The sequence below is a fragment of the Panthera uncia genome, chromosome B1 (genome assembly GCF_023721935.1).
Source record: "Panthera uncia isolate 11264 chromosome B1, Puncia_PCG_1.0, whole genome shotgun sequence".
Taxonomy (NCBI): domain Eukaryota; kingdom Metazoa; phylum Chordata; class Mammalia; order Carnivora; family Felidae; genus Panthera; species Panthera uncia.
In genome coordinates, this window is record NC_064811.1 from 193987388 (window position 1) to 194014661 (window position 27274).

A 27274-nucleotide genomic window follows, 5' to 3' on the forward strand; every position below is an offset into this window, starting at 1 on the left:
TCATCATATCTGTGAGTGCTCTACCCGTATTACGAATTTGTTCTTTCCCCTTCCTATATCCCACTGCCTCCTTTTTTCTTAATGAGAATATGTACTGACCATTTAACAGAAAATAGTGGCTCTCTGAAGTGACACGAACCTAGACTAGACAAAATTTGATTTGGATTTTCTCCCGACTCTCCAGGGAAAACAGGCAGCATAAAGACGAACAGCTATAGTATATTGGGATCTTCCTGCAGAAGAATTTTTAAAATGCAAAGTAGTGTGGGAAAGAAAGAGATTCCCACAACCACATATCTGACTTAAGTCCCTAGGGCAGAAGCAGCTTAATTTATTCACGAACTTATAACAAAAATCTGAATAGTATACCAGGCTGGGAAACATCTATTTGTCAATTAAATTAGTTAATACTTCCTTCTTCACTACTGGAGCTCATCCAATATTAAGTCCAAAGTTCCACAGAATCACCCTGTGGTATTTATTCAGTGAGAACAATTACAAAACTCCAGTAAGTCAGTAAGAAGATAGGAAGACAGAAAAATAGTATTTAAAAAAAAAAAAAAAAACGTTATAGAAAGGCCAGAAAATAGCTTTGTGAAAGATGAGAAAAAAATCCCCAATTACTACTGTGTGAAAAAAAAAAAAAAATGAAAAAAAAAGACTAAGGAAAATAACCTTCTTACTGAGGAATGCACTAGACACATTTTCTAGTCCAGTCTACATCCTGAATATTCCAGCTTTTATCTTCCAGCTCTTAAGACAGAACAGCCAACGAGGAAGGAGAACAAGGAGACTGGGCTGACACAGGGGCCCTGAGAAGAGAACATCTCCAGAAGGCCACCGAGACATCTGGAATGGAGAAGGGGCTGTGTGGCCAAACAAAGGCTATGTGTTATGGGACTAGCACTTTCCGTGGAGCGGCAGGAACGGAAGCTCCAAGAGTGGGTGAAGTGAGGTAAGGACACAGCAGCTGCCAATTCTCCCGCACGGACTTACTAACACACAGTCGACAGACTTTCTAAGGCTTAGAATTAGACGGACGCCCTTACCACGACAACAAATAGACAGCGGTCTTTCTCTGAAGATCAGAAGTCACTTCACAATCGTAAGTCCGAGCCCATGACCCTCTCCGGTCCACGCAGGGAATGGTCTACAACCTCTAGATGATATATATCTCACCATCTGACTTGACTCCTGGAAATTAATTTAACTAAGGCTCAGAGAGGTAAAGTGACTTGCTCAAAGTCACATAGCTAGCTAACAAGACCTTATACTGTCCTGTTTAGTACTTTTTCTATTTTGTGTCTATTACCAAGATACTAATCTAATACTCTAAGCATGTAGGTTAAAGATTAATGAGCCAATAAAATAAACATAAGTAGCTATAACGTGGTAGAATGTCCTAGAAGAGGTACAAAATATTCCCAGAATACAAAAATGTTCCTCATACTAAAGATTTTTTTCAATCAGTCATATCTGACTGGTGAAAGTTTCAGGCTAAAGAGGAGCCTGGAGAGAGGCCAAGAGGGAGGCATGGGGCATACGAAGCGGGGAGAGGCAGACCTATCAACAAGGTAAGAAGTCAGGGTCCGGAAGGCCTGGGGAGCACAGGTACCCAGCGTGTGAGCGGCAGGACTGAGGAGGGCACTGGCATCCCATGAGAAGAGCTGCACAGCGACAGGCTGGTACTGTGGGACTCCACAGATCTTAGGCCAAAGGAGAGATGTAATCTAGGTGCCAAGAGAACCATTAGGTTTCCGAGATACTTTAGGGCATAAGTCACAGGCAACAAGGCACTGAGTTAGGACCGAACCTAAACTGGACAGGGAAAATGCAGTCAAGTGATGTTACAAGAACCAAACACACATTGATCCAGCAGCTTATCAAACATGGTAAAAAAGGAAAAGGAATAAAACATAACCAGACTTCTGCCCCTGAAGACACGAGGCTGTACCATAAACACATGGAGCGCGGCCAGGCAGGAGAGCTGGGGGTGTGCGTGTGCACACGCACGCACACGTGTGCGGACGCCCATCGTCCGAGAGCACAGGTGAGGGCGGGAGGCAGCTAAAGAAAGAAAAGGTGTGTTCAACTTAGGCACTGTTGGCTGGAACACTCCAGAAGTGGTGAGAAACAGGGTCTGTAAAGTGGCAACCAGCAGCCACAAACACTTGGGATCACCTGCACAGACAGGACGGCTGAGGTACTGGCTGTACTGGCCGCCCTGAGAAAGTCGGACGGTGGGGGATGAGGCAGCCCAGGCACTGCCAGAAGCCCCGACAGACAGGAGGACCGATAAAAGGAAGCTTCTCTGGCGACTGGGGTCACTAACAGGTCACCAGTGAGCTGGCAGTGGGATATGCTTCTGGAGACTGGACGGAGTCAGACGGGAGAAGGCGAGGGGCCCAAACTCCTCCGTTAGCGGGAAGAGAGCGGGAGAAGAAAAGAGCAAAGCCACAGGGGGGCCATATGGGGCCATATGAACACACAGATTCCTTTGTATGAGAACCAGACTGTGCTCGTAAACCGGGGGGAACCCAGCAGACAGGAGCGTGGCGGTGAGGTACGCAAAAGGAAATTATTGGAGCAATCACATAAAAAGTTTGAAGTAAAGAAGGGAAGGCGTGACTGCCTGATGCAGAAGTCAGAGAAAACTTCTCCAATTCAGGCAAAGGCACTCTGAGATGCGAGGAGAAAAAGTCCGAAAACTGGAAGACATTGTCCACAAGGAAAAAGAGAAGCGCCAAGCACAACACTAGCGGGCTCTGAGACCAGACGGTACAGACTGGCGATCGGCACACACTTTCACTTCCCCAGCCGGAAAGAAGGGAGCAGACAAAGCAGGTTCCCCATGGCTGAGAACCGCTGAGAATGGGGGAGGCCGCAACACCCACACACACACACACACACACGTTGAGTGACAACCGCAGGGTGGGGCCGCGGGGCAGGGGGCAGACCAGGACCACTCCAGGCCTGGAAAGCCTGGGGGCCAGGGAAAAAGAGGTCAGAATTAAGCCAAAAGCCAGGCTCAGGGGAAGAAAGAGCGAGGAAGAGGTCAAAGCAGAACCGTCGTGGACATCATGTGCACAACCCAGTGCAAGCAATCTTAAGACCGCGAAAGCAGAGCATTCTACGAAGCAGGGATCCTGGGCAAGAGAACGGGTTCTCCCCACCTCCAAAAGTAGCACAGCCCTCCCCACACACGACTTCAGCCCCGTGAGACCCGTGTCAGACCTCCCGCCTCCTGAAGTGTGAAAGAACACATCTGCATTGTCTTAAGACACCACGTCTCTTAACGGGCTGCAGCCACAGGAGCAAACGTGCCATCTTGGCTCCCGCATGAAGGAGAAGTGCGTCTGTTCCACAAAAGCTGGGCCAACACGGGACAGTAACTTCCTTTTTTAATGTTTGCCAGGTTCATGTGCGTGGGTCAGTCATACCTCTTCAATTTCCCATTCATGTGCTTTTCCCAGTTTTCTAGTTCATGTCTTTTTCTTAACTAGCAAGAGATTTTTATATGAAGTTTATTAATAAGCCATCTATTACAATTATCATTAGCTTGTCATTTGCCACCTAAATTTGTTAATATGGCATCACAGATATAACAATAATTTTTATTAAGTCTACAAAGGAGAAAAAACCTTTTGTTTTTGTATTTTAAAAGGACAATTAAGCCTACATAATAGCCAGTGTTATTCACATAGTAAAAGCCAAATTCCATAAATTCTAAAGAGTTTTAAAACTACAAGGATCTTTTTACTTGCTCAATAATATGAAAATTTGAGTTATTTGGTTTGCCATTACAGATGTGTTGCTAAATTCCTCTCTTGTATTACAAGGACAATTAAGTCTAAATATATAAGTTGCTAGCTGCTATAGTAAAAGAAAGCCACCATGGGGCTCATGTTAATAGGTTCAGGAAGAAGATTAAGATACATCAGCTTCCAAATCCCTCAGTAACCAATGAAAAGCAAAATATCTAAAATGACTCTAAGGAAACTTAGTTGAAATGAAAGACTTCACGTAAGTGACAGGGGTGTAAGTTATTCCACCAGTGCCTGGATGTTTACGTGGAGCCTCCCTGCCCGCCTCCAAGTCCCCTACACTGGGTGGGTAACTGCTACCAAACTTCCCTGTCTCTGAATGAAACCTAAGTACAAAATGAAGGCTCACCAATAAATATCAGATCTGCATGTTCTGGAAAACACAAAGGTCTGACCCCACTAACCTGCGGAGCACATGACTAATCTCATTGAAACGAGCGGTTCTCAAACTTTAGGGTGCGTGAGAATGGCGCGGAAGGCAGAACTCTACCCTGGAACAGCCGATGGAGGGGGTCTGAGTGGTACGGACAAGCTGCGTGACAGGCAACCTTCAGGGCTGCGCTGCGGCCGCTGGTTCAGGCACCGCTTCCCGCACCACTGACTCAGAACTGAGACTGCGGCTTGAGCAGATCAACGGGCAGCTGAAGCAGTGGAAAGGCTGGAGGAATAAGGGGTAATATTTGTTTTGGTAAAAAATTGTAAGTCAATGGTATGGAAATGGCCTCAAAGAGGGAAAACCGAACTCTCCGAGCCACTGGAACATTCGCCATGTCCCAAGTCACACCTGAGAGCGTTATGGTGGTGACTTGGTCCCCCCTCAGAACACGCGGGGTTACCGTCAACGCTCCCTGCTGCTGTCACCCCTAAGGCTGTGACCTGACCCAGGCGCCAGTTGGAACCATGCTATAGAAACAGGGAAGGAGAGTAGGGCCAAAGGCTAAGAATGAAATACAGTTGCAATTCAGACCCCTAAGGAGAAGCTGTTACACAAAGTGAAATCTGTTGATGGGGAAGTTGATATGCAAAGGGAAACCTGCTGATTCATTTTGAGGATCACTATAAATTTGAAAGCTTTCTCACTCCCTTTACTCATCCCTACTTTTTCAAAAATGCCTAGCATCTAAGAATAAATAATTCTACACTGGGAATGCAAGTCCCAGTGTGGTCTTCTTGAGTGTGGTTTTCCAATGTGCTTCTTTTCTGTTTTTTATCTCCTGAGCCATCTATGATCCTTCATTCAATAGTAATCGAGGCCCCTGACATTCATTTTGTGGCCCTTCTGGGAGCAGGCAGCATTCTGCACCCACAAATCACCACAAAGATGAACGAATGGAGAGCTGACCACACAACACAACGATAAGAGCTGAAACCTGCCGCAGAAATGAGCTAGCTGGGGAGGTCAGAGGAAGAGGTCACTCCGTGACCAGTTTGTTGGACTTATATTCATCTAATCACTTAGCAAAACATCTTACTAACATATAGGATGATCATTTTTACCTATCATACCATTTCACTTATATTTATAATACAATTACATAATACTGTCTTATTGACATGTTGAAGCTTTTCTTACTAAATGTTTCACCACTGATTTGTTAAATGACAAGTTCCATGTTAGCCATTCTGAAAATAAAATTCTCTTTTCCCTAACTTACTGTTACAAAATTGAGCAGCCCTCAATATATACCTCGCTTACTTGACGTTTAGTAGTTGCTTGGAGACTCTGCCTATATTTCAGACCTCTCCAGATCTCAATTTTTGTCTTGGAGAGACTGTAACTAAAAACAAAATCTTGGCTAATTTATTTAAAAATATGAATCAGTCTGCTTTAAAGAAATAACTAACATTCAGTTTTCAGTGCGAAATTTAGAAAGCATTATCATGACAAACTGTGAAGTAAACATGAAGAATTCATGACACTGTAACACAGACATCATCTTCAGTAACACCCCTGATATCGAATGGACAGTGTGTGTGGCAAACACATTTTTGAAGGAAAACACTTCTAGGAAATAGCAATAACCAGAACCTTCAAATATTTAGAGTTAAGACAGACAGACAAACCATACCCATCACCCATACTTTTTAGGCCTGTCAATGTAACTGCTGACAGAAAACTGAAGAGGAAAATAAGTATAATTATTTAAACACGTTTAAAAATCCAAATTAAAAAGGTTGGCTTTGGTTTTTCTATTTATTTTTTGTCATGTTCAAAGGAAGTTACTTTTGGAATAATAATAATGTTTTAAATATTATACACTGACAAGTGCTATTAAGATTCATCTTTCTTGAAGAAAAATTAGCTTAACAGATAAACAAGTTGTTTCATTTTTTAAAAATTAATTAGGGGTGCCTGGGTGGCTCAGTCGGTTGGGCGGCCGACTTCGGCTCAGGTCATGATCTCACAGTCTGTGAGTTCGAGCCCCGCGTCGGGCTCTGTGCTGACAGCTCAGAGCCTGGAGCCTGTTTCAGATTCTGTGTCTCCCTCTCTCTGCCCCTCCCCTGTTCATGCTCTGTCTCTCTCTGTCTCAAAAATAAATAAACGTTAAAAAAAAAAATTAAAAAAAAAATTAATTTATTTACTGAGAGCACGAACAGGGAAGGGCAGAGAGAGAGGGAAAGACAGAATCCCAAGCAGACTCTGTGCTATCAGCACGTAGTGTGGAGTGGGGCTTGAACCCGTGAACTGTGAGATCACGACCTGAGCCAAAATCAAGAGCTAGATGCTCAACCTACCGAGCCACCCAGGCGCCCCTCATTTTTATTTTTAAGTAATCTCAATTAGTTGTGACCTAAGAGGAAAGAAAACAGGAAGTGGTTTCCTCTTCTCTTTCCTTTAGATATACAGTTCACAAATCAATTTCTTTTGTATACGGTGGGAAATAATTACCTTTACAGTCACAAGAAAATATAGTTCTGATAGATACCGAGTTTTCCCAGTTGAAGAATTTAAAGAAAGAACAGTCAGCAATGAAAAATTATCTACAGGACAAATTATTCATTTCCCCCCTTTTGGTAACTTTGAGAAAGATCTACAACTCAGGGAAAAATGACAGACCAATAATTGATCGATTATAGGTGAGTGGGGGTGTTATCAGATTAAAGAGTGTATGTCATTATTATGCCATTTTGAGAATTACTTAAAAACACTTGATCTGGCATTACAAAATTAGTGTGGATTTTTAAGAGATAAGTAACTTCTGGGAGCTATATTAAACAGTCATCTCAGTAAGATTGTAAGACATAAGGTAAATATTCATCTTAACTTGTTTTAAAAATACTAAGAAACATTAGTATTAAATATAATTCCACAGAGAAAGATAAGTGAAGACCCTGTGTGTGTCTCAGCCACTCCCCGCCCCCAACATGACTGTAGTTGGACACGGGGCCTTAAGGAGGTAATTAAGGTGAAATGAGGTCCTAAGTGTGGGGCCCTGATCCGACAGGACCAGTCTCCTCACAGAAAGAGACCTCTGTGTGTGAGCACACGCAAAGCAGGCCACGTGAAGGCACGGCCAGAAGGAGACCAAGCTACGAGGTAGGAAGGGAAGTCTCACCAAAACCAACCCTGTGGGCACCTTGATCTTGAACTTTCCGGCTTCAGGGCTGTGAGAAAATCAGTGTCTGTTTAAGCCCCCAGCATGCTGTCTTGTCACGGCGGCCAAGGGGACTAGCACAGGCCTGAAAACCCGGACTGAGATTACAACTCTGAATAATTATTACACAGCAAATAAATCTATTTCCACATAAACATTTGTTTTGCCCAACTGAAAGCACTATGGCAATATTCAAATAGGAACACAACACACACACACACACTCAGGTAAATTTTACAAAAGAAGTCAGAAGTCCTTGAATACTAAAACACACAAGAAGTCTACATTACTTTTCACACAAACACAGTAATCCCAGATTATACTCACTCTGTCATGCAAACTTATCATACCTCAACAAATGGCGATCTGCCCAGCGACAAGGTATAATAAAATGTCTGTGCTAACATATTTAAAATGAATGAAGCAGTGCATCACACATTCCAAGAGGCAAAACTGCTGCAAAACGGCACGCTGGGGTTTTCGGAAAGTGGATCACCGCTCCATCAGCTGGACTTCTCCTGCAGAGTCCGGGGCAGGACCTCCCACGTAACCAAGAATACTCCAGCTTCTCGCTCGTCTGCCCTCTCCCTGTACTCACTGCTCTTTCAAGAGGACGGCTCTCACGGTTCCCCTTCTCCGCCTCTCACCCATTCCTTCCCACGGAAAGGCAGCCCTTCCTCACCTCCACCTGCTGACTGTGACTTCTGTCTTGCTCACCCTACTCTATGCTCTCATCGTTCCACTACGTCCTCCACGGTCCCTCCCCACCCCTCTCTGCTCTGGTGATCGAGGGGAGTGAGTGGTCATGTCCTGAAGAGCTCAGTGGAGAGACCCGAGTGGCAAGAAACGGCCAGTGAGGACCTGAGGCCTGTCGACAGCCATGTGAGAGGGCGTTTACCAGATCCTCCCTGGGGGGGGCCCTGAAATGACTGCAGCCAGTGACAGTCCTGGAGCAAGAAGCCACCAGCTAAACCACACCAGGACTCCTGGCCCACATCAACTGGGAGATAACAGATGTTTACTGTTTGAGGCCACGCGAGGGCTTGGGATAATTTGTTACACATCAACAGATGATGAATACAACTCTGTTTCATTTCTGCTATTTAATTATAACCTCCTAGAAAACATCAGAGTTAGTTCTACCACCTTAGCGGAACGTTTTACATATTCAAAATTTAATAAAGATTTAATATTTAAAGGTAGAATACTGTACTGTTTTAAAAACAAAATCAGCAGACTCTGAGCATCTAATGCACTCCAGGAAACTTCTCTCAAGGCCAACTCTGTTAAACTCATAAAAAACACAAGTGTTTCAAGATGACATCGATCATACAGTAACAACGAAATGTGTCAAATTTTACAATACACGTGAAAAGCAGCAAGAAAAAAAAAATCCCCACATGTTTATTATTTCCCTTTCACCTTATCTAATCCAAAACTATAATTCTGGAACAGAATTAACATGGCTACACGAGACGACACATAAGAGTAGTTGAAAATTTATATAGTGTAAGGTCTATATTCAAGTTTATCAAGAATCCCCCCCCCCCCACCCCACACACAAAAAGAATCCCACAACTGACTCATCTATAAGCTATTTTAACTTTCAGAGTAAAATATACATTTTGTTGAAGTCAGAACTCAGCCATCTAGAATCTAATTTAGAGAAGGAATAATCTTAGAGACAGAATTTTCTGCAACTCTAAACATTTACCCCACAAAAATTCCAAACTTTAGTAATTTTAGATCACTGTTTCCTTTCTAAAATATGAAAATTAGAGGGGTGCCTGGGTGGCTTGGTCGGTTAAGCATCTGACTTCGGCTCAGGTCATGATCTCAACGGCCCGTGAGTTCGAGCCCCGCGTTGGGCTCTGTGCTGACAGCTCAGAGCCTGGAGCCTGTTTCAGATTCTGTGTCTTCCTCTCTCTCTGCCCCTCCCCTGTTCATGCTCTGTCTCTGTCTCAAAAATAAATAAACGTTAAAAAAAATTTTTTTTTAAATATGAAAATTAGAGAGCAGCTCAATAGGGACACCTGGGTGGTTCAGTCGGTTGTTTGTCCGACTTCAGCTCAGGTCACGATCTGGTGTTTCATGGGTTTGAGCCCCGCATCAGGCTCTGTGCTGACCGCTCAGCCTGCTTTGGATTCTGGGTCTTCCTCTCTCTGCCCCTCCACCACTCATGCTCGCTCACGCTCTCTTTCTCAAAAATAAACAAACATTAAAAAAACCCCAGCTGAATACACAAAATCAGACATCTTTACAATAGCACTTTTCTGAGACTAATACATAAATGCGAACTGTACCTCCCCAAGGGAAGGATAGAAAATGCAACATTCTCTAACACTTTTGGACATAAACCCCTTTTTTAAAAAAGCCATGTATCTGTGACTTCTGTTGTAAGATATGCTTTTATTATTTTTTTGATTTTTAACTTTTAGTTCTCCCTTGAGATAGGTTATTTTTAGGTTTTTAATTTCAGTAGGTTAACACGCAGTGTTATATTAGTTTCAGGTGTATACTATAGTGATTCTACATTTCCACACCTCACCTGGTGCTCATTATGACAAGCGTACTCCGTTATCTCCATCATCTCTTTAACCCACCCCCCTGCCCACCTCCCTCTGTACCATCAATTTGTTCTCTATAGCTAAGAGTCTGTTTCTTGGTTTGTCTCTCTTTTTCCCCCACCGTGTTCATTTGTTTTGTTTCTTAAATTCCACATATAAGTGAAACCACATGACGCAGGTCTTTCTCTGACTGACTGATTTTGCTTAGCATTATAGTCTCTGGCTCTACCCATATCATTGAAAAAGGCAAGATTTCATTCTTTTTGATGGCTGAGTGTGTATTTATTTATGTATTTATATGCACACATATACCACATCTTTATCCAATCATCAGTCAATGGACATTTGGGCTCTTTCCATACTTTGGCTGTTGTTGATAGTGCTGCTATGAACATTGGGGTGCATGTGTCCCTCTGAGTCAGTATTTTTGTATCCTTTGGGTAAATACCTAGTAGTGCAATTGCTGGACCACAGGGTAGTTCTAGTTCTATTTTTAACTTTTTGAGGAACCTCCACACTGTTCTCCAGAGCGGCTGCACCAACCTGCATTCCCACCAGCAGTGCACGAGGGTTCCCCCTTCTCCACATCCTCACCAAAGACATCCTGCTGTTTCCTGTGTTGTTGATTTTAGCCATTCTGACAATTGTGAGGTGATGTTTCCTTGTGGTTTTGGTTTGTGTTTCCCTTACAAGTGATGCTGAGCATCACTGGCCTTTGGGCTGATTGAGGGAGGTTGTCTATTGGGCAACCAAACCTCTAGGTCTAAAGTCAGAGATATGGATGGGAGAAAGGTTTTTGTGAGTCATCAGCAACCAAATCAATGGAGGCCAACGCTATGGATGTGGATGAAGCCCACAGGGAAACACGAAAATGCAATGAATGGGAGACCAGCCAACAACAGACACAACATATGAAACGGGAGAGAGTGAAGCAGAAGAGGCAGCTGGAAAGGAGACTGAGCAGGAATCACCCGACAGGGAGAAGGAAATGGAGACAAGCCCTACAGAAGTCTAGGGAAAGAATTTCAATAAGGAAAAGTATCAAAAATTCTGTTTCAGATCACAATGAATTAATTAAAATTAACGAAGTTAGCTGGAATGAGCACTGGGTGTTGTATGGAAACCAATTTGACAATAAATTTCATATTAAAAAAAATTTAACAAAATTAAAACTTCATTTCCCCTGAAACACCACCTCATGTGGGCAGGAGCTACCACGCTGGGGAGAGCAGACAGAGAAAACACTACCATTGCTGCAGCCAATCCTTCCAGACAGCACTGCACAGACCCTGGCAGAACGCCATCAACAAGACATCTGCTCAGGGAGTGTCTGGTGATCCATGTACGGAGATCGTACACTAACTCAATCTTCAAGGACAACTTTGAAAACATGGCATGGCCACTGTTTTCTGTTGACGTCCCAGTTTGGTTAAAGTGAATAGCTTATAGGTGTATTAGTTGTCCGACATTCTAAAATAAGGACACTGGAAACATTCCTGTCTTGGGGGACATTAATAATTTCCAAGTACTTTGTGTAACATGCTCCAACAAGAACTTCACATATCTTCTAGCTTCATTCTTACACCCAGTTAGGTATACCTATGAGGTACGTGTTTCTTAAGAGACGAGAAAACAAGGTCTGTAACATGAGGCAACTTGCAGCCACATAGCTAGCAGACGTCAGAGTCTGGATTCCAACCCAGGTCTGTGAGCCCACAGAACACAAATCCTTTCCACCACACAGGAGCCACAACGAAGAAAAAGGCTCCATCTGCACAGTCAGGTACCTAGACAGATTTTAAAAAAACCCATGGCACTGAAATATGTATTTAGCAAGCACTTGAATTTAATCTTTCAGACATATATAATAACACGCATATGAATTAATCGAGAAACTTCATTTCCTAAGAGGTAATTAATACATGCACTCACCAAAGAAATGAATCAGTGAATTCATTTCCATTGTTGTAAAACATAAATAAATATCTTCTCCAGGAAGAAAAACTGCAAAGGTTCTTTAAAAAATATTTTTTCAAATAGTGTCAAAGTTTTACTTACCTTCTTTAGCAGCAAATGTTTGACTAGCTGAAATAACTTTTGTTAGTTCTGGATTATACCTCGTTCCTTCTGGAAAAATCACAAGATACATCTGTGAAGCAGAAAGAAATATGGTTTGTCTCGTGTGAGCTTTTTTTGTGGTTCTTGTTAACTTAATGCCAATGCGAAGGGAGTAGATTCTATGGTGGGAAAAATGTATATTCATTTTACACATGATTCATTTCCAGCAGAGTAACCGAAATGCAAAAAAAAAAATGCAATTAAGTCTTAAAACGGATTATATTTAAAATACAGTCCTACATACACTGGTAGGTCAATCATTAAGAATCTAACAATGTTTCTAATTACACACTAATATTCCTTAATTAAAAATTTGCCCATGAAATGCTGACTCATAAAGAGCTTTTTTGCCCTAAGATTCTGAAAAACGACTTTTTTAAAAGTTGCAAATGTCACACATCAGTGTCCCTAAGTATCGATAAGAAAAGCACATCTCATTTGAGGCAATATCTAAATTTCCACAGTATAAAACATTAAGTATTCATATTGTAAAAGATTCCCACAGTGTTCTTATTTTACGGAGCTCCCTTACTGCATTTTAAATAATTCAATTTATTAGCAGTTTCATAAACTGAAATAATGCATGTATAAGTAAAAAAGGAAGGTGAATGTTTACTAAGTAATCAATTCATCTGAGCTTTTACTTCTATCTGCTTGGAAAAATACAGACAGAAACCATAAAAATATACAATGAGAAACTCCTAACTTGATTTTTTCTTTCTTTTCAAAATTTAAAAAAAAATTCTAATTAGTTAACATATAATACAACATTGGGAGAAACTCCTAACTTTAAAACTGAGTTACCAAAACTACACCAACATGGTTAAGTGACAGCCAAAAGACAAAAGTAAGGCATTCATATCAAATCTTTTCCAGTACAAACAGAATACAGGAAACAAAAGGATAGTGGGAGAGAAGGAAAGAAAATTCTGTTCATTTAATCCACCCTCATCAGATCGCAGGTAATGCTGTCTGTCTAGATGTCTAGCACAGAAGCATTCCCTTATCTGAATGATTTCTGATTGTAAAACTCCTACCTAATGAACCTTTGTGACAGTTCAAGTTTTTTCATTAGACAAGCTTATGATTACTCTCTTTCAATCTTCTAGGTGAAAAACTTGAATTAATGGTGGCTCTACAATTCTGCATTTTCAGCTTCCAGATTAACTTTTTATTTATCTATATAAATTGTCTTTGGAGCCCACTATTTTTGCCAAACATAGAAATTAATAGATTTCTATGTACCTTAATATTGGATAATAAAGATTAACCAGAGCTACCAAGAAAATGTAGAAAAATGGGTAAAATTAAGAAAAAAAGTTAAGAATTCCTTATTATATTCCAGTAAGTAGAAGGAAAAACAGGAAACAAAAATTAAAATTAGTTCCAAAAACCACAAATTCACTATCAGGAGAATACATTTTAAATAAGTGAAATTTGTATTCAATGCCATGAAAGCAATTACTGATGGATTTTAGCTTTTAGTTCAAGCATTCAAAAATAAAATGATTCAGGGCACCTGGGTGGCTTAGTTGGTAAAGCATCCGACTTCTGCTCAGGTCATAATCTTGCGGTTTGTGAGTTCGAGCCCCGTGTCGGGGCTCAGAGCCTGGAGCCTGCTTCAGATTCTGTGTCTCCCCCTCTCTCTGCCCCTCCCATGCTATTGCTCTGTCTCTCTCTCTGTCTCTCAATAATAAATAAAGGTTAAAAAAAATTTTTTTAATAAAAATGATTCATGATTTGAATGATTAATAATTCAAGTGGTTATTATTTTCTGTCTCTTTACATGTTTAATTAAAAAGAGAACTGATGGTCAGCAAGAAGGCAAGAATGAACAGTTCATTCAGGATTCATTCAAGAAATATTTCTTATACACCTATTATTATGTGCCAGGTACTATAGAGGGTAATGAAATACATATGGTTTTGGAGACAAGTGAGAAAAAAGTACATTAAACAAATAAGTTTTAAAAATATAATTACACAGGAGTATCTGGGTGGCTCAGTTGGTTAAGTGTCTGACACTTGGTTTCGGCTCAGGTCATGATCTCAGTTCGTGAGTTTGAGCCCCACATCAGGCTCTGTGCTGGGAGCCTGCTTGGGTTTCTCTTTCTCCCTCTCTCTCTGCCCCTCCCCAACTTGCACTGTCTGTCTCACAGAAGAGACAAACTTAACGAAACTTAACGCAACTTGTCTCACAGAAGAGACAAACTTAACGAAATAAACAAACTTAAACGAAATACAAATAAAAATGTAATTACACTTATATGACAGTGTAGAAAAAGAGCAAGATGTTATGAAGGAGAGTAACAAGAGGGTGACTGAATGCATGGTGGGTCTAAGACCTAAGGAATGGGGAAAGAATGAGTGCTTTTGCCACAGATGTAGAACAAGGCAAGAACGCCCACTCTCACCAGTTCTGGTCAAAGCTAGACTAGAGGTTCTGGCCAGGGCACTCCAGGCAAGACAAAAAAAACAAAAGGCATCCAGATTAAAAGAAAGGAATAAAACTGTACTTATACACAAATGACATGACTCTCCAGGTAGGAAATCCTAAGAAACGTTACTATTTTTAGATGTTACTAGATAATAAATAAGTTTAGCAAGGTTACAGAAGAAAATATCAATATACAAAAATCAACCGTATGTTTACATGCTATCAGCATGTAATAAAATTTTTAAAAATGCCATCTACAATAGCGTCAAAAAACAGGAAACTAAGAATTTATTTTGGCAAATGTGGTTAACTTTTGCAAAATGTGTGTAAATTTGTATGCTCTGAAACCATGAAACACTGCTGAGAGACATTAAAGAAGACCTAAATACTGCGCTTTTGGATCCAAACATTCAATATCGTTGTGATATCACTCTTCCCAGATGGATCTATAGATTCAATGCAATTGAAGTAAAAAACCAGCAAGCTTTTACGCAGAAATTGACAACTGATTTCAGAATTTATATGGAAATGCCAAGGATCGAAAACAGCCAAGCACCTTTGAAAAAGAACAAATTTAGAAGACTTAACTACACCAGATTTCAAAACTTACTGTAATGCAAGGGTAATCAAGATAGTGTAGTGCGGACATGGGGATACACGTATAGATCAGTGCCAACAGAATAAATGGTTCACAAACGGGCCTGTATATATGAAATCAATTTATTTCAAACAATGGGGAAAAGAATAACCTTGTCAATAAGTGGTGATGGATATCCGTATTTAGACACAGGAGCCTTGGCCTTACACCAGATATAAAAGTTAACTCGAAACGGGCCAGAGACCTAAATGCATGCTGAAACTATAAACCTGCTAAAAGCAAACAAAGGAGAAAATCTTAGTATCACTGAGTTTGGCAAAGCCTTCTAAAATAGGACAGAAAAGGCAAAAATTTTAGGAGAGAAAAATCAATAAACTGCACTTAGGCAAAAACCTTAAAACTTTTTTGAAGACTCTGTTAGGATATGAAAGGGCAAGCCACAGATGCAAATTCTTAGCAGTTACATTTTAATGCCCAAACCCGCCCGTTACTCCACAAAGCGGGCGATCTTCCATAGGAAATCATATCTACAAAGACCGTAACCAAAGCACACAGAACACAACAGTCTGGATGCTCAGTTTCACATCCCAGACTCCACTCGCAGGCCCCGATCCCCGGGATGACCTCCTCATCCCCTCTGTGCCTTAAGCTTCCCTGTCTACAAGATGAAATGACAGTTTACATACTGTAATGACAAAAGGTGATAACTTGTGTAATCTACGTTAACACAGTGCTTGGCACAAAATAACAGTGCGATTTGCTGTTGTTAAAAGTAAAACACATCTGCTTTAGAAACGTGAGATGGCAGGGAGAGGACGTATGTGGTTCGAAGAAAGGCACATGACAGGAGCAGCTGGGAGCGCGACCCCAGATGCAGCTCAGCGCCTCATTCTCGAGAACAACTGCCCCTAGAGGCTGTGCGACCAAGGCAGGTCTGGCTCTCTCCAGCACCAGTGGACTGTGGCACACAGCAGACGTACAGTCAAGACCGCCAAGTCAAACTTCCTTCCTCCTTCCGCGGTTCGCATCTGATGACCTCCTCAGCACTGCGTTCACACTGCTAACAAAAAAGGCAGCTGTCTTCTTTAGTTCCCATGGAAACGGAGAAGGTGGCAACAGAGGACAGGAAGGACTAAACATGGAGCATCAGGGCAAGAAAAAACTACCACAAAGCAGTGTGACATTTCTGGACCCACTTCTCAGTTAAGGAAAATTCCCGCTCAAGGACAGGGAAGCCCCAGGAATGACAGAGAACTGACAGTTCCAAACAAACCAAATCATGTAGATTACTGCTACTGTGCACAGAAATCTTTTATTCTGCTAAAGTTTCATTTGGAAGAAACCAGAGATTCTGTTTCCTTTAACAGGGACTGACTTTGCACAGAAGATCTATATTCAAAATGCGATGAACCATTCTAAGCACAGATGCTTCAGCGTCTAATGGAAACCAGTGAGCAATTCCATATTAAAATTCCATTCAAAAAGAAAAGAGCTTCTTAAGAGTTTAAAATATACTCATATTCAACCAGTTATGGAACTGATGACTTTCTATTAAAAATAGCCTTTCCTCCATGCATTGGATAAGTTAATTTACTTTTAATTGAGTTTCAGTTTCATTCCCAAATGAAGACTCAGGATAGCTATGAGATAAAAGGAAACACGTAAGAATTTAAAAAAATTTTTTTTAATGTTTATTTATTTTTGAGAGAGACAGAGACAGAATGCGAGTGGGTTGGGGCAGAGAGGGAGGGAGGGGCAGAATCCGAAGCAGGCTGCAGGCTCTGAGCTGTCAGCACAGAGCCTGACGCGGGGCTCGAACTCACGGACCGCGAGATCATGACCTGAGCCGAAGTCAGACGCTCAACCGACTGAGCCACCCAGGCGCCCCTACACATGAGAATATTAAGCACCACATGGCAGGCTCTTTATATTGTTTCCTTCCCCTCTGGTTTTTAAAATTCTAGGGGCGCCTGGGTGGCTCAGTCGGTTGAGCGTCCGACTTCGCTCGGGTCACGATCTCACGGTCCGTGAGTTCGAGCCCCGCGTCAGGCTCTGTGCTGACAGCTCAGAGCCTGGAGCCTGCTTCCGATTCTGTGTCTCCCTCTCTCTCTGGCCCTCCCCCCGTTCATGCTCTGTCTCTCTCTGTCTCAAAAATAAATAAAAATGTTAATAAATAAATAAATAAATAAATAAATAAAATTCTATCTAGTTCACTAAGTATTTTCAAAGCAGACATATTTATATGGGAATAGTATCTCAGAACTTAACAAACTTTGATTAGCTAGACATCTTTTAGTTACTTCTCTCTCTTTAAATGAAAAGCCATTTCGGATTGAGATGTGCAGAATATAAACAAGATGGTTCATCTCTGCTTTCCTCCCCCAAAATTAATACAGTCTGGCAAACCACAACTTTTAAAAAAGGTTTTTCTAAAATAACGACCAGACACATTCAACTCATTACATTTACAGAGAAAAAAATGCAAAAAAGCAGCAGGATACAAAGTAACAATCTCTCAAAGAGCTTATAATTTAAGCATGAAAGTGCTACATGTATGATTAGAAAAAAAACTACAAAGTCATGTAAATGCATACATGCATGTGGCGGGCAGAATAATGTCCCCTCCCCAAAACTCCCACATCCTCACCCTCAGAATCTGCAGACATTATGGAACGTGGCAGGGGTCTCAGAGCTGCTGACTGTGGACTGCACAACAACGAGGTTAGCCTAGAATGTCCCGGTGTGCCCCGTGTTAACAATAAGCATTCTTAAACAGGAAAGAAGGAGACCACAGAGTCAGAACCAGAATGCTGGCAAAAAAAGACCAGCCCGGCCACTGTTGGCTCTGAAGACAGAAGAAGTCATGAGGTAAGGAATGAGGGCAAACTCTAGAATCCAAAAAAGGCAAGAATATGGATTCTCCCTTAGAGTCTCCAGAGGACCTCAGCCCCAAAGACACTGTGATTCTGTCCAGTGAGACCCAGTTTGCGCTGCTCATCTCTGGAATGGTGAAGAGAATGTTGTCACTTTTTCTAGCTTTCCTGGAGTATGACTGACAATAAAAATTGTATACATTTAAGGTGCACAATGTGATGTTTTAATGCACATAGACACTGTGAAATGATTACCACAAAGTAATTAAGATATCCACCACGTGGCATAGTTACCATATTTTTTGTGTGTGCTTAAAATCTGCTCTGTTAACAAATTTCTTTTTTTTTTTTTTTAATTTTTTTTTTCAACGTTTTTTATTTATTTTTGGGACAGAGAGAGACAGAGCATGAACGGGGGAGGGGCAGAGAGAGAGGGAGACACAGAATCGGAAACAGGCTCCAGGCTCCGAGCCATCAGCCCAGAGCCTGACGCGGGGCTCGAACTTACGGACCGCAAGATCGTGACCTGGCTGAAGTCGGACGCTTAACCGACTGTGCCACCCAGGCGCCCCTGTTAACAAATTTCAAGTATACAATACGGCATTACTAACTATGGTCACCATGCTGTACCTTACGTATCCAGAACTTACTCCTCTTAAAACCGAAAGTTTGTACCCTTTGACTAACATATTCCCCATTCCCCCGAACCCCAACCCCCAAGCCACCGTTCTATGAATTCAACTTTCTAAAATCCCACCTATAGTGAGACCATGCAGTATTTGTCGCTCTGTGTCCAGTTTATTTCACTTAGTGTAATGCCCTCACGGTTCATCTCTGCTGTCGTAAGCGACAGGACTTCCTTCTTTTTAACACTGAAAGATGTTCCGTTGTGTATACATACTATATACTATTTATTCACTCATTTGTTGATACACATTTAGGTTGTTTCCATACCTTGGCTACTGTGAATAATGCTGCAGTGAACAAGAGAGCAGGAAATACTGTTTCCTCTGGATATACACCCAGAAGTTGATTGCTACATATGATATTTCTATTTTTAAACTTCTCAGGAAACCCCATTCCGTTTTTCATAACGGCTGTACCAATATATAGCCCCACCAGAAACGTCTAACGGTTCTCTTTTTTCTAAATCCCTTCCGACCCTGATCTTCTGACCTTAGCGGACAGTCATGCTAACAGGTGTTAGGTGTTAACATCCGTGTGCTGGGACTGGCATTGCCCTGACAATGAGTGAGGTGGAACACCTTTTCATACACCTGTCGGCCATTTGTAGGCCTTCTTTGGATGAACATCTATTCAAGTTCTTCGCCCATTTTTTTCATTGGGTTATTGGCTTTTTTGCTAGTGAATTACAGGTTAACTTTGGAAATTAACAACAGATACGCAGTTTGCAAGTATTTTCTCCCATTCTGTAGGTTTTTTCCTTTTGTGAATTACTTCCTTTGTTGCACAGAAACTTCTTAGTCTGGTGTGGTGTGGTCCTACTTGTGTAGTTTTGCTCCTGCTGCCACAGCCAAAATTTGTGTGACTTAAGCCAGTAAGCTTGTGGTCATTTGTTATAGCTGCAATAGTAAACTAATACGATAAGCATCGTTTTCAAACATGTTACTTAATCCCAGCTACCAAATTAAGTAATTATGAATAGATGGAACATATAAGGAAAACAAGCTTAGAAAAGTTAAGTGACTTGTGCAAAGTACCAAAGTTTAAATGGCAGATCTGAGAGTCAACAAATGTGATTTCGAAGCCAACACTCCTATCCCTGAGGCTTGCTCCGTTTTAAGAAGGAACCTGAGTAAAAGTTGGAAAACCAGGGGCTCAGTCAGTTGAGCATTCGACTCTTGATCTCAGCTCAGGTCATGATCTCACAGTTTGTGGGTTCAATCCCTGTGTCAGGCTCTGCGCTGACAGTGTGGAGCCTGCTTGGGATTCTCTCTCTCCCTCTGTCTCTGCCCCTCCCCCATTGCGCGGTCTCTCAAAATAAATAAATTTAAAAAATTTTTAAATTTGAAAAACAACAATAAAGTGTAAGACTCTAATATTCGTGCCATGAATTGTACTAGCTCAAATGTTGACTCTATGACTTCTAGAGATGAAGTAGTGACTTTTACAAATGTTTCATTTGCACCCACAACTGGTAAGTACCATATGAAAATATTGTCCCAGCTGTAATTACTGAGTAGATATATTTCTTAGTAATTTATAATGCAGATATATTTTTTGGAAACAAAATTCTGCAGTCTCTCAAATTATACTAATACTGAATGATAAAAGCTGATTTAATCGGGAAACAGATTCCTATGAGGATATTTAGCCCTATGCAAGTGGACTTATTTCATACGTTATACCATGTCAGTTACTTGATTAACTTCCAGAAACAACAGATTAAATAACAAAGAAAGTCTGTTTCACGGTGCTTAAATATGAAAAGCTGACACAATTGTACAGATTCTAAGAATCCACACCTTAGACCATAGTGGCCTCAAAGCGACAACCACTCACGGCACTGCCAGTCTATTGTTCAACACTGTTGCATGAACATCAGAAAGCTAGTCTTTTGCCCTTGAAAAACAGACAGGTTCCCAAAGTAAAAAACTAGGTTATGTGAACAGGACTTCCCACTAAAAATTTAAAAAGCTGGATGTAACATCATTTTAAAACTATCAAAGAGCTGACAAGATAATAAGACCAAAATTAACACAAACACAGTAAAGCAGAAGTAAGCATACCACACAACTTTTGCTTTAACAGACTGAAAAGTGAGGGGAATAAAAATCAAAGCCCACGGACCTTCTATTAAGAGGGAGAAGAAGTGAAGGGAACATCAGAGGCTACACTCTCAGGGCAAAAATAAACCAGACATCAAAATCAGTCTCACGTGGATTTGCAATCTTGGTCCAGTTAACCTCAAGTTCGCAATCTAATTTGGATGGGCTCAGACTAGAGAAGCCTTAAGGGGGCCAGCTGAAACAAATGCAAATATTCTCTGGACGAAGGCACTTTCTAAGCTTTGAGCTGACCTCCACAAATAATTTTCCAAATACAATCAGCAGCAAATAAAGATAACCAAGCACACAGGGAAAGAAAGTACCATGAGCAGGAACTGGGAGAAAATAACAAGGCTTCACATACTGAGATCACTAAACACGTATTTACTCAATACATCTCTTAAATGATGCCTTCAACATTTAAAGAAACAAAGTTTGACGATTAGAACAAAAATGGCAGATTTGACAGTAACTGCATAGTACAGCACGCCATGAAAAGTAGAGTCAACTTAAAGCATAGGTGTTAAACGGATCTGGGGTACAGTGGACTCATCTTGGAACAAAAGAAAGGACTAACCAGTGGAAAGACCGGAGAAACTGAATAGTTCAATTAACAGGATGACACCAACGTTTCTTAGTTTTGACAAATGTACCATGGTTAGGAAAGATTTTTTTTTTTTAATTTTTTTTTTCAACGTTTTTTTTTTTTTAATTTATTTTTGGGACAGAGAGAGACAGAGCATGAACGGGGGAGGGGCAGAGAGAGAGGGAGACACAGAATCGGAAGCAGGCTCCAGGCTCTGAGCCATCAGCCCAGAGCCCGACGCGGGGCTCGAACTCGCGGACCGCGAGATCGTGACCTGGCTGAAGTCAGACGCTCAACCGACTGCGCCACCCAGGCGCCCCAGGAAAGATTTTAATATTAAACGTTAACATTAAAACTGGGCCAAGAATAAATGGGAACTCTGTACTATCTATGCAACACTTCTGTAAATCTAAGATTATTCCAAGTTTTAGAACACATTAACAACAAAGAGGAGGCTTAGGACAAAGACTATTAAAAGGAGAACGACAAAACACTGGACAATCTGCAAAGTGAACCCTCCTGAGAGTTGAGGTTGCACAGCGACCAACCCCCCTGGAGATCTAAGGGAAGAAGCAATTCGAAAGAGAGACGAGACCGTGCACTCGTTGACTTGGGCAAATGCCAACAGATGCCAATAAAAAGATTCGGTTAACATTCTAACAAATTGCAAAAGGCTGAATGTGAGCTAGTTCTCCAGAAGAACCCCTGGGGGCTGCAGACACAGGAGGATTTACCACAACTCACAAGGTCTACTCCACAGACCACACTGTACACACACACACACACACACACACACACCCCAAAAAAGAAAAGAAAGAGAAAGAAAACCTGGGTCAGGGCAACATCTGGCAACATCACCCTGAATGAAGATGATGAGGCAGGCTTGAGGGGACCCAAAGCAGCAGCTGGGGCTCAGGAAGCACACAGCCCGGCACCCAGCACGGAGCCCTCGCCTCTCTCTCTCCCGTGGGATGACATTCTTAAATTCTCAAAGTGCTGAAAATCCCCTGCAGCTGGGGGAAATGAACAGAAAGGAAAAACTCTCCACAGAGGATGGGGCAGGAACCCATCCTAGGCACAGACTTAGAGCTGGGAGCAAGGCAGGATCGGAGAAGGCTCCACCCCTAAGACCCTCTTTCTGCCCTCTCCCCCTCACCCTCCACCCCTGCCAAACTAGGAAGATTTCTGTTGGGGCAGACGCAGAAAGGACACCAACTCTACGTGTAGTGCAAAAAAGCGAAGGAAAAATCTCCAGCAAAACACCTCCCACCCTAAACACAGAGTAACGAATGCTACAGTAATTGAAGTCTGTGAAAAACATTACTGCAATAGTAAAACCCAAATCCAGGAAAACTGACTAAATGGACTCCAGCCCTCCATGAAGTCCTAGCAAAAAAGAAAAGTGTACCTATTCTCGGGTACCAAAACTACTTCTATCTTGACTGTCCTACTCAAGAGGCCCAACTTTCCACAAAATCGCAGAAGGTATAAAAAAGCAAAGGCAAGGTAAAGCACAGTCTGAAGAAACCAAGCAATCAAAAATTTCAGATTCAGGGAGAGTCGAGATGCTGTAATTATCAGAAGGGGGATTTAAAGTAACTACTAGCAACACGACCAAGGGCCCAGTGGATGGGGTGGGCGAGCCTCATGGTCAGATGGATACTTTAGCATGGACCCAGACATGGTGACACAGCAGCAAAGGGAAACACTGGGAATGAGAAGCAGGAACAGACGTGAAGAATGCCTTGCACTGGCTCATCAGCAGATGGGGCCAAGCCAAGGGGACAGTCCATGAACATGACAACAGGTCAACAGAGATGACCTAAGCTGAACACAACAGGGAAAAAGAGAGTGAAGAAAAACAAACAACAAACACACACACAGCATGCAAGGACTGTGGAACAGAGGGCCCAAAGCACGTGTAACTGGAGAAGATAGAACAGGGCAGGAGTAACATTTAATGAACTAAGAGCCCGTAATGTTCCAAAATTAGTGACAGTCCCCCAGCCACAAATGCCAGTTCAGAGAGGACGAACCGGGATACACGGTCGAAACAACCAGACATGTCTACGGGCAAAAACTGTGAATGTCAGGGCCTCCGTCAGCTGACTGTGGAAACTCGTCTTTAAATACGAGCTCTGGCCTGCCACCCACGAGCCCTGCCGAGGAAGCAAGGCGGAGAGAACACGAGACCTGATGGGGGACACGTGCTAGGCTCCCAAGCGCTGGACTACAGGTCAAGGTGTCACCGGCCGCAAGTAGCATTCTTCGAGGAGAATATGGAGATTCCTTTTTTAGGGAGCAAAGGTTTCCCAAATTGCATTTACACTGAATGATTCTTCACTTGCAGCTCTTCACACCCTTTGGACTTTTCAAATAACTCACTACGCACAAGCAATCACTGTTTACGCGCACGCACAGGAAAGCTGCTTCCTCCGCGACCACACGCGATACTGACGACGAGGAGTGAGCAGCCCAAGGGCAAGGTCCCGCGTGCGGCCCGGGCTTCCGCTCACGGACCAGACACCCGCGCTCCTGCCGTGCCTCGGAGCCGGGACCCACGGCCTCCCGCAAGCACGGACTCGTCTGCCGCCTCTTCGCCTCGGCCCGCCAAGATCTCACCTGTATCCCGAGGCTTCTTACCGCCTAAACAAAGCTCAGTGGTTTATGACCGGAGGACTAAACAATTCTTAACTTGTAATTTAGTTCTTAAATTAAACACTGGACTTGGAAAGGAAAAGAGAAACGAGTATCATCTTACTGGAGTCTCTGCGTTCATGTACCTCCGCAGCTTCTTTCTCATCTCCGTTTCGTTAAACTTGGCGCTGCGCTTTACGTAGATCCCTCCATGCTGCCACGTGGAAAAAAATGGGGGTATTTACTATTAAAATATCCAGCGGCCAGTCATCCAAAACGTAACTTGACTCCCCAAAAGTAAAGAATAAAATTACATCCTAGGAGTTGAACTGTTCCTAATACACTGAAATATTACCATCTAACGAACATTTAGCTGAAATTTCCCCTAGGTTTCAACATAATTGAAATAAAAACGTGTGCTACACAGTCCCAGAAAATACAGGAACATACAGTTTTGTTGACAGTTAAAACAAAAATACTTTCTTTCTCAAAAATATATTTAAAAAAAAAAAACTCGATCAGTAACATAATTCTTAGCTTTCAATTTTTCCAATGATGCAGAATCACTCAAAGTGTCCATAAAATGTCAATACTCATGATCTTTAGGGATTTTTTAATAAATGTTCATTTATCTTTAAGAGACAGAGAGAGACAGAGAGAGAGACAGAGAGAGAGAAAGACAGAGCATGAGCAGGGGAGGGGCAGAGAAAGAGGGAGACACAGAATCTGAAGCAGGCTCCAGGCTCTGAGCTGTCAGCATAGAGCCTGATGCGGGGCTCAAACTAGCAAACCACAAGATCATGACCTGAGCCAAAGTCGACTGAGCCACCCAGGCACCCGGATCTTTAGGGATTTTTAAAACCGACCCAGCTACAGATGTTTATGTAACACTGTTATGAACGCAAATTGTGTTCCTCCAAAACTTGTATGTTGAAGCCCTAACCCCCAAAGTGATGGTCTATGGAGATGGGGCATTTAAGAAGGTTAAATGAGGTCCTAAGGGTAGGCCCCAATCCAGTAGGGCTGTGGCTTATAGGGAGAGATTAGGACACCAACAGGTATGTGCACAGGTAGGACACAGAGCAGCCAACTGCAAGCAAAGAAGAGACACGGAGGAAAAAGTGATCCTGATGACACATGCATCTGGAACCCCCAGCCTCTAGAACTGTGGGGCGATAAATGTCTGTCATTTGAGACAGTCTGTGGTACTTTGTCAGGGCAGCCCTGGCTGACTAACACAGGCACTTTCATGCACATGAAGGCATCCTTATTTAAACTTCGTGAGTGTACTTCATCAAAACTTTGCATCAGGTCACCATATTACCTGTACCTGCTTGTGCTAATTCGAACTTGTCTGTAAAATAAACCAGCTGGCTGAATTTGACTTTGTCTTAAGCAAAAATAAGAGGAAACACACAGAAAGAAGCAAGGAGGCGGTGATCTCAAGATGGGCGGAGGTGGAGTGGCCTTCCAGCTTGCTTGTGGTTCCCTCCAAAGAGAAACTGGCTTGCCTGGGTGCACAGGAAAAACTCCAGGTGCTCTACACAATGCATGTCATTATCATTATTCACCCAGAGAGGACTGTGAAGAAGAAACTCCTTCTTCACCAACTCGTTAGAATTAAAAGCCACGGGATGCGTAGACCGCGAGTAAAATTTCCCCGAGTTGGGAGAGACCTTATGTCTATTCTTTACATACTATTTCTCTCCTGTTGTTTAACTTGCTCATTACAGTCTATTTTATTTCAAAAACATCTGGGTTCTTTCCCAGGTATATGGAAGCTACAAAAGTGAAAAACAGGTATATTTCCTTAAGGAACTTAAAAAATTATTGGTGCAGTAAAATACATATGCAAGAATGATAACGGGAGAATCTGAGGAGTGTAATAATAAAGACAGCCTAAGATAAAAGCAGGGAGGAGGAAACTTCCAGGCGCAGGAAGGGTTTCATAATAGCATCTAAACTGGGCCTTGGAGGCAGAGGAGAGCCTATGAGCTTGAACTAAAGGGACAGCCTGAAGAAGGATAGGGAGGGAGAAACCAATCCAGGCTTGAAAAAGGAAAGTGGGTTCCAGGGAGATAGGTCACGGTGGACTGTGAATGCCTGCATAGCAACTAGGACCTAATGCAGCTGAGAAACACACATTTTTGAGCAGACAAGTGGCTTGACCAAATTTATGGCTTGAGAAGTAAATAAAAGGCATTTTGGAAAATTTCATTTATTAAATATTAATCATGTGTCTGACACTCATGCTAAGCACTTCGCATATACAGCTCCCTGTTTTTTAGTGTGTTACTGATCATGATTAGTTTTTACTATTAGCTTCTTAAGGTAGTCGTCCTTCAAATTCTATGCCTTTAATTTTTCCTAGTTGTTTGATTTTTGTACATTTGTATTTATGCTATGTACCCACCTAGGTGATCAGATATGTATATAGATACCCACCATTAAAAATGCCAAATGAAATGACTTCCATTTGGAGTAAGTTATCGAACCTAAAAAATAAACAAAACAACCTATACATTTTTTTTAAGTGCATGTTAGCTTTCTAAATCTAAAATTTTTATAAGGTACAGATATATGAAAAAGTATGGAAAAAGTTACCTGAGAAAAATAACACCCATACAGCGGAAGCCACTTTAACCCATCTTTCAGCACGTAACGTACATGTCCAAGAGCATTCTGCCTGATGGCCAAAATATCCGCAATAATCCAGTCAACTGCAAAGACATAAATTAATGCATGAACGATCCATATGTAAACTCCAGCATTCCCTTCACAGAGACAGAAAAAGCCTCTTCCCAAGATTATACTAGGAATGTACTTGGAAAGTATGATTAGAATTTTAAAATTACTTTGTAACAAATGCAGACTTTTAAAAATTACAAATTCCATTTTTTAATTTTTTTTTGTTGGTGTTTTTTTTCCCCGCATTACTTGAGAGGCTTTTTATTTCAGAGATAAAATACAAAAAAGTCACAAACCACTACAAGTGACACAAAAGTGGTGTGAACAAGGAATAAAGCTCCTCTAATTCTTAGTCTAAAAAACAGGACGAAATTATCAGCAAAAAGTGGTTCAGTGAAACGGTGAGGTACAACTAAATATTGTGTATGTACTAACACGCACAACAGAAGGCAAGGACACTGTGTCCTGACTGAAGAATTTCGCGACACGATCCTAGGCTATAATGTCAGAATGAACACCCGCTTGAAGTTCACAGCTGTGCTGGGCAGGTGAGTGGTCCTTA

At 41.9% G+C, this 27274-nt stretch overlaps 1 protein-coding gene across 1 annotated transcript in view; it reads right to left on the reverse strand.

Annotated features, from left to right (window-relative positions):
* AGPAT5 (1-acylglycerol-3-phosphate O-acyltransferase 5) overlaps positions 1 to 27274 on the reverse strand; it is a 61597-nt gene that overhangs the window by 14087 nt on the left and 20236 nt on the right. The window contains exons 3-5 of the mRNA XM_049631818.1: positions 26629 to 26744; positions 24149 to 24238; positions 12046 to 12136 (exon numbers count right to left, since the gene is read on the reverse strand). Coding sequence (XP_049487775.1) covers positions 12046 to 12136; positions 24149 to 24238; positions 26629 to 26744 — 297 coding nt within the window. The remainder of the gene's footprint in view (positions 1 to 12045; positions 12137 to 24148; positions 24239 to 26628; positions 26745 to 27274) is intronic.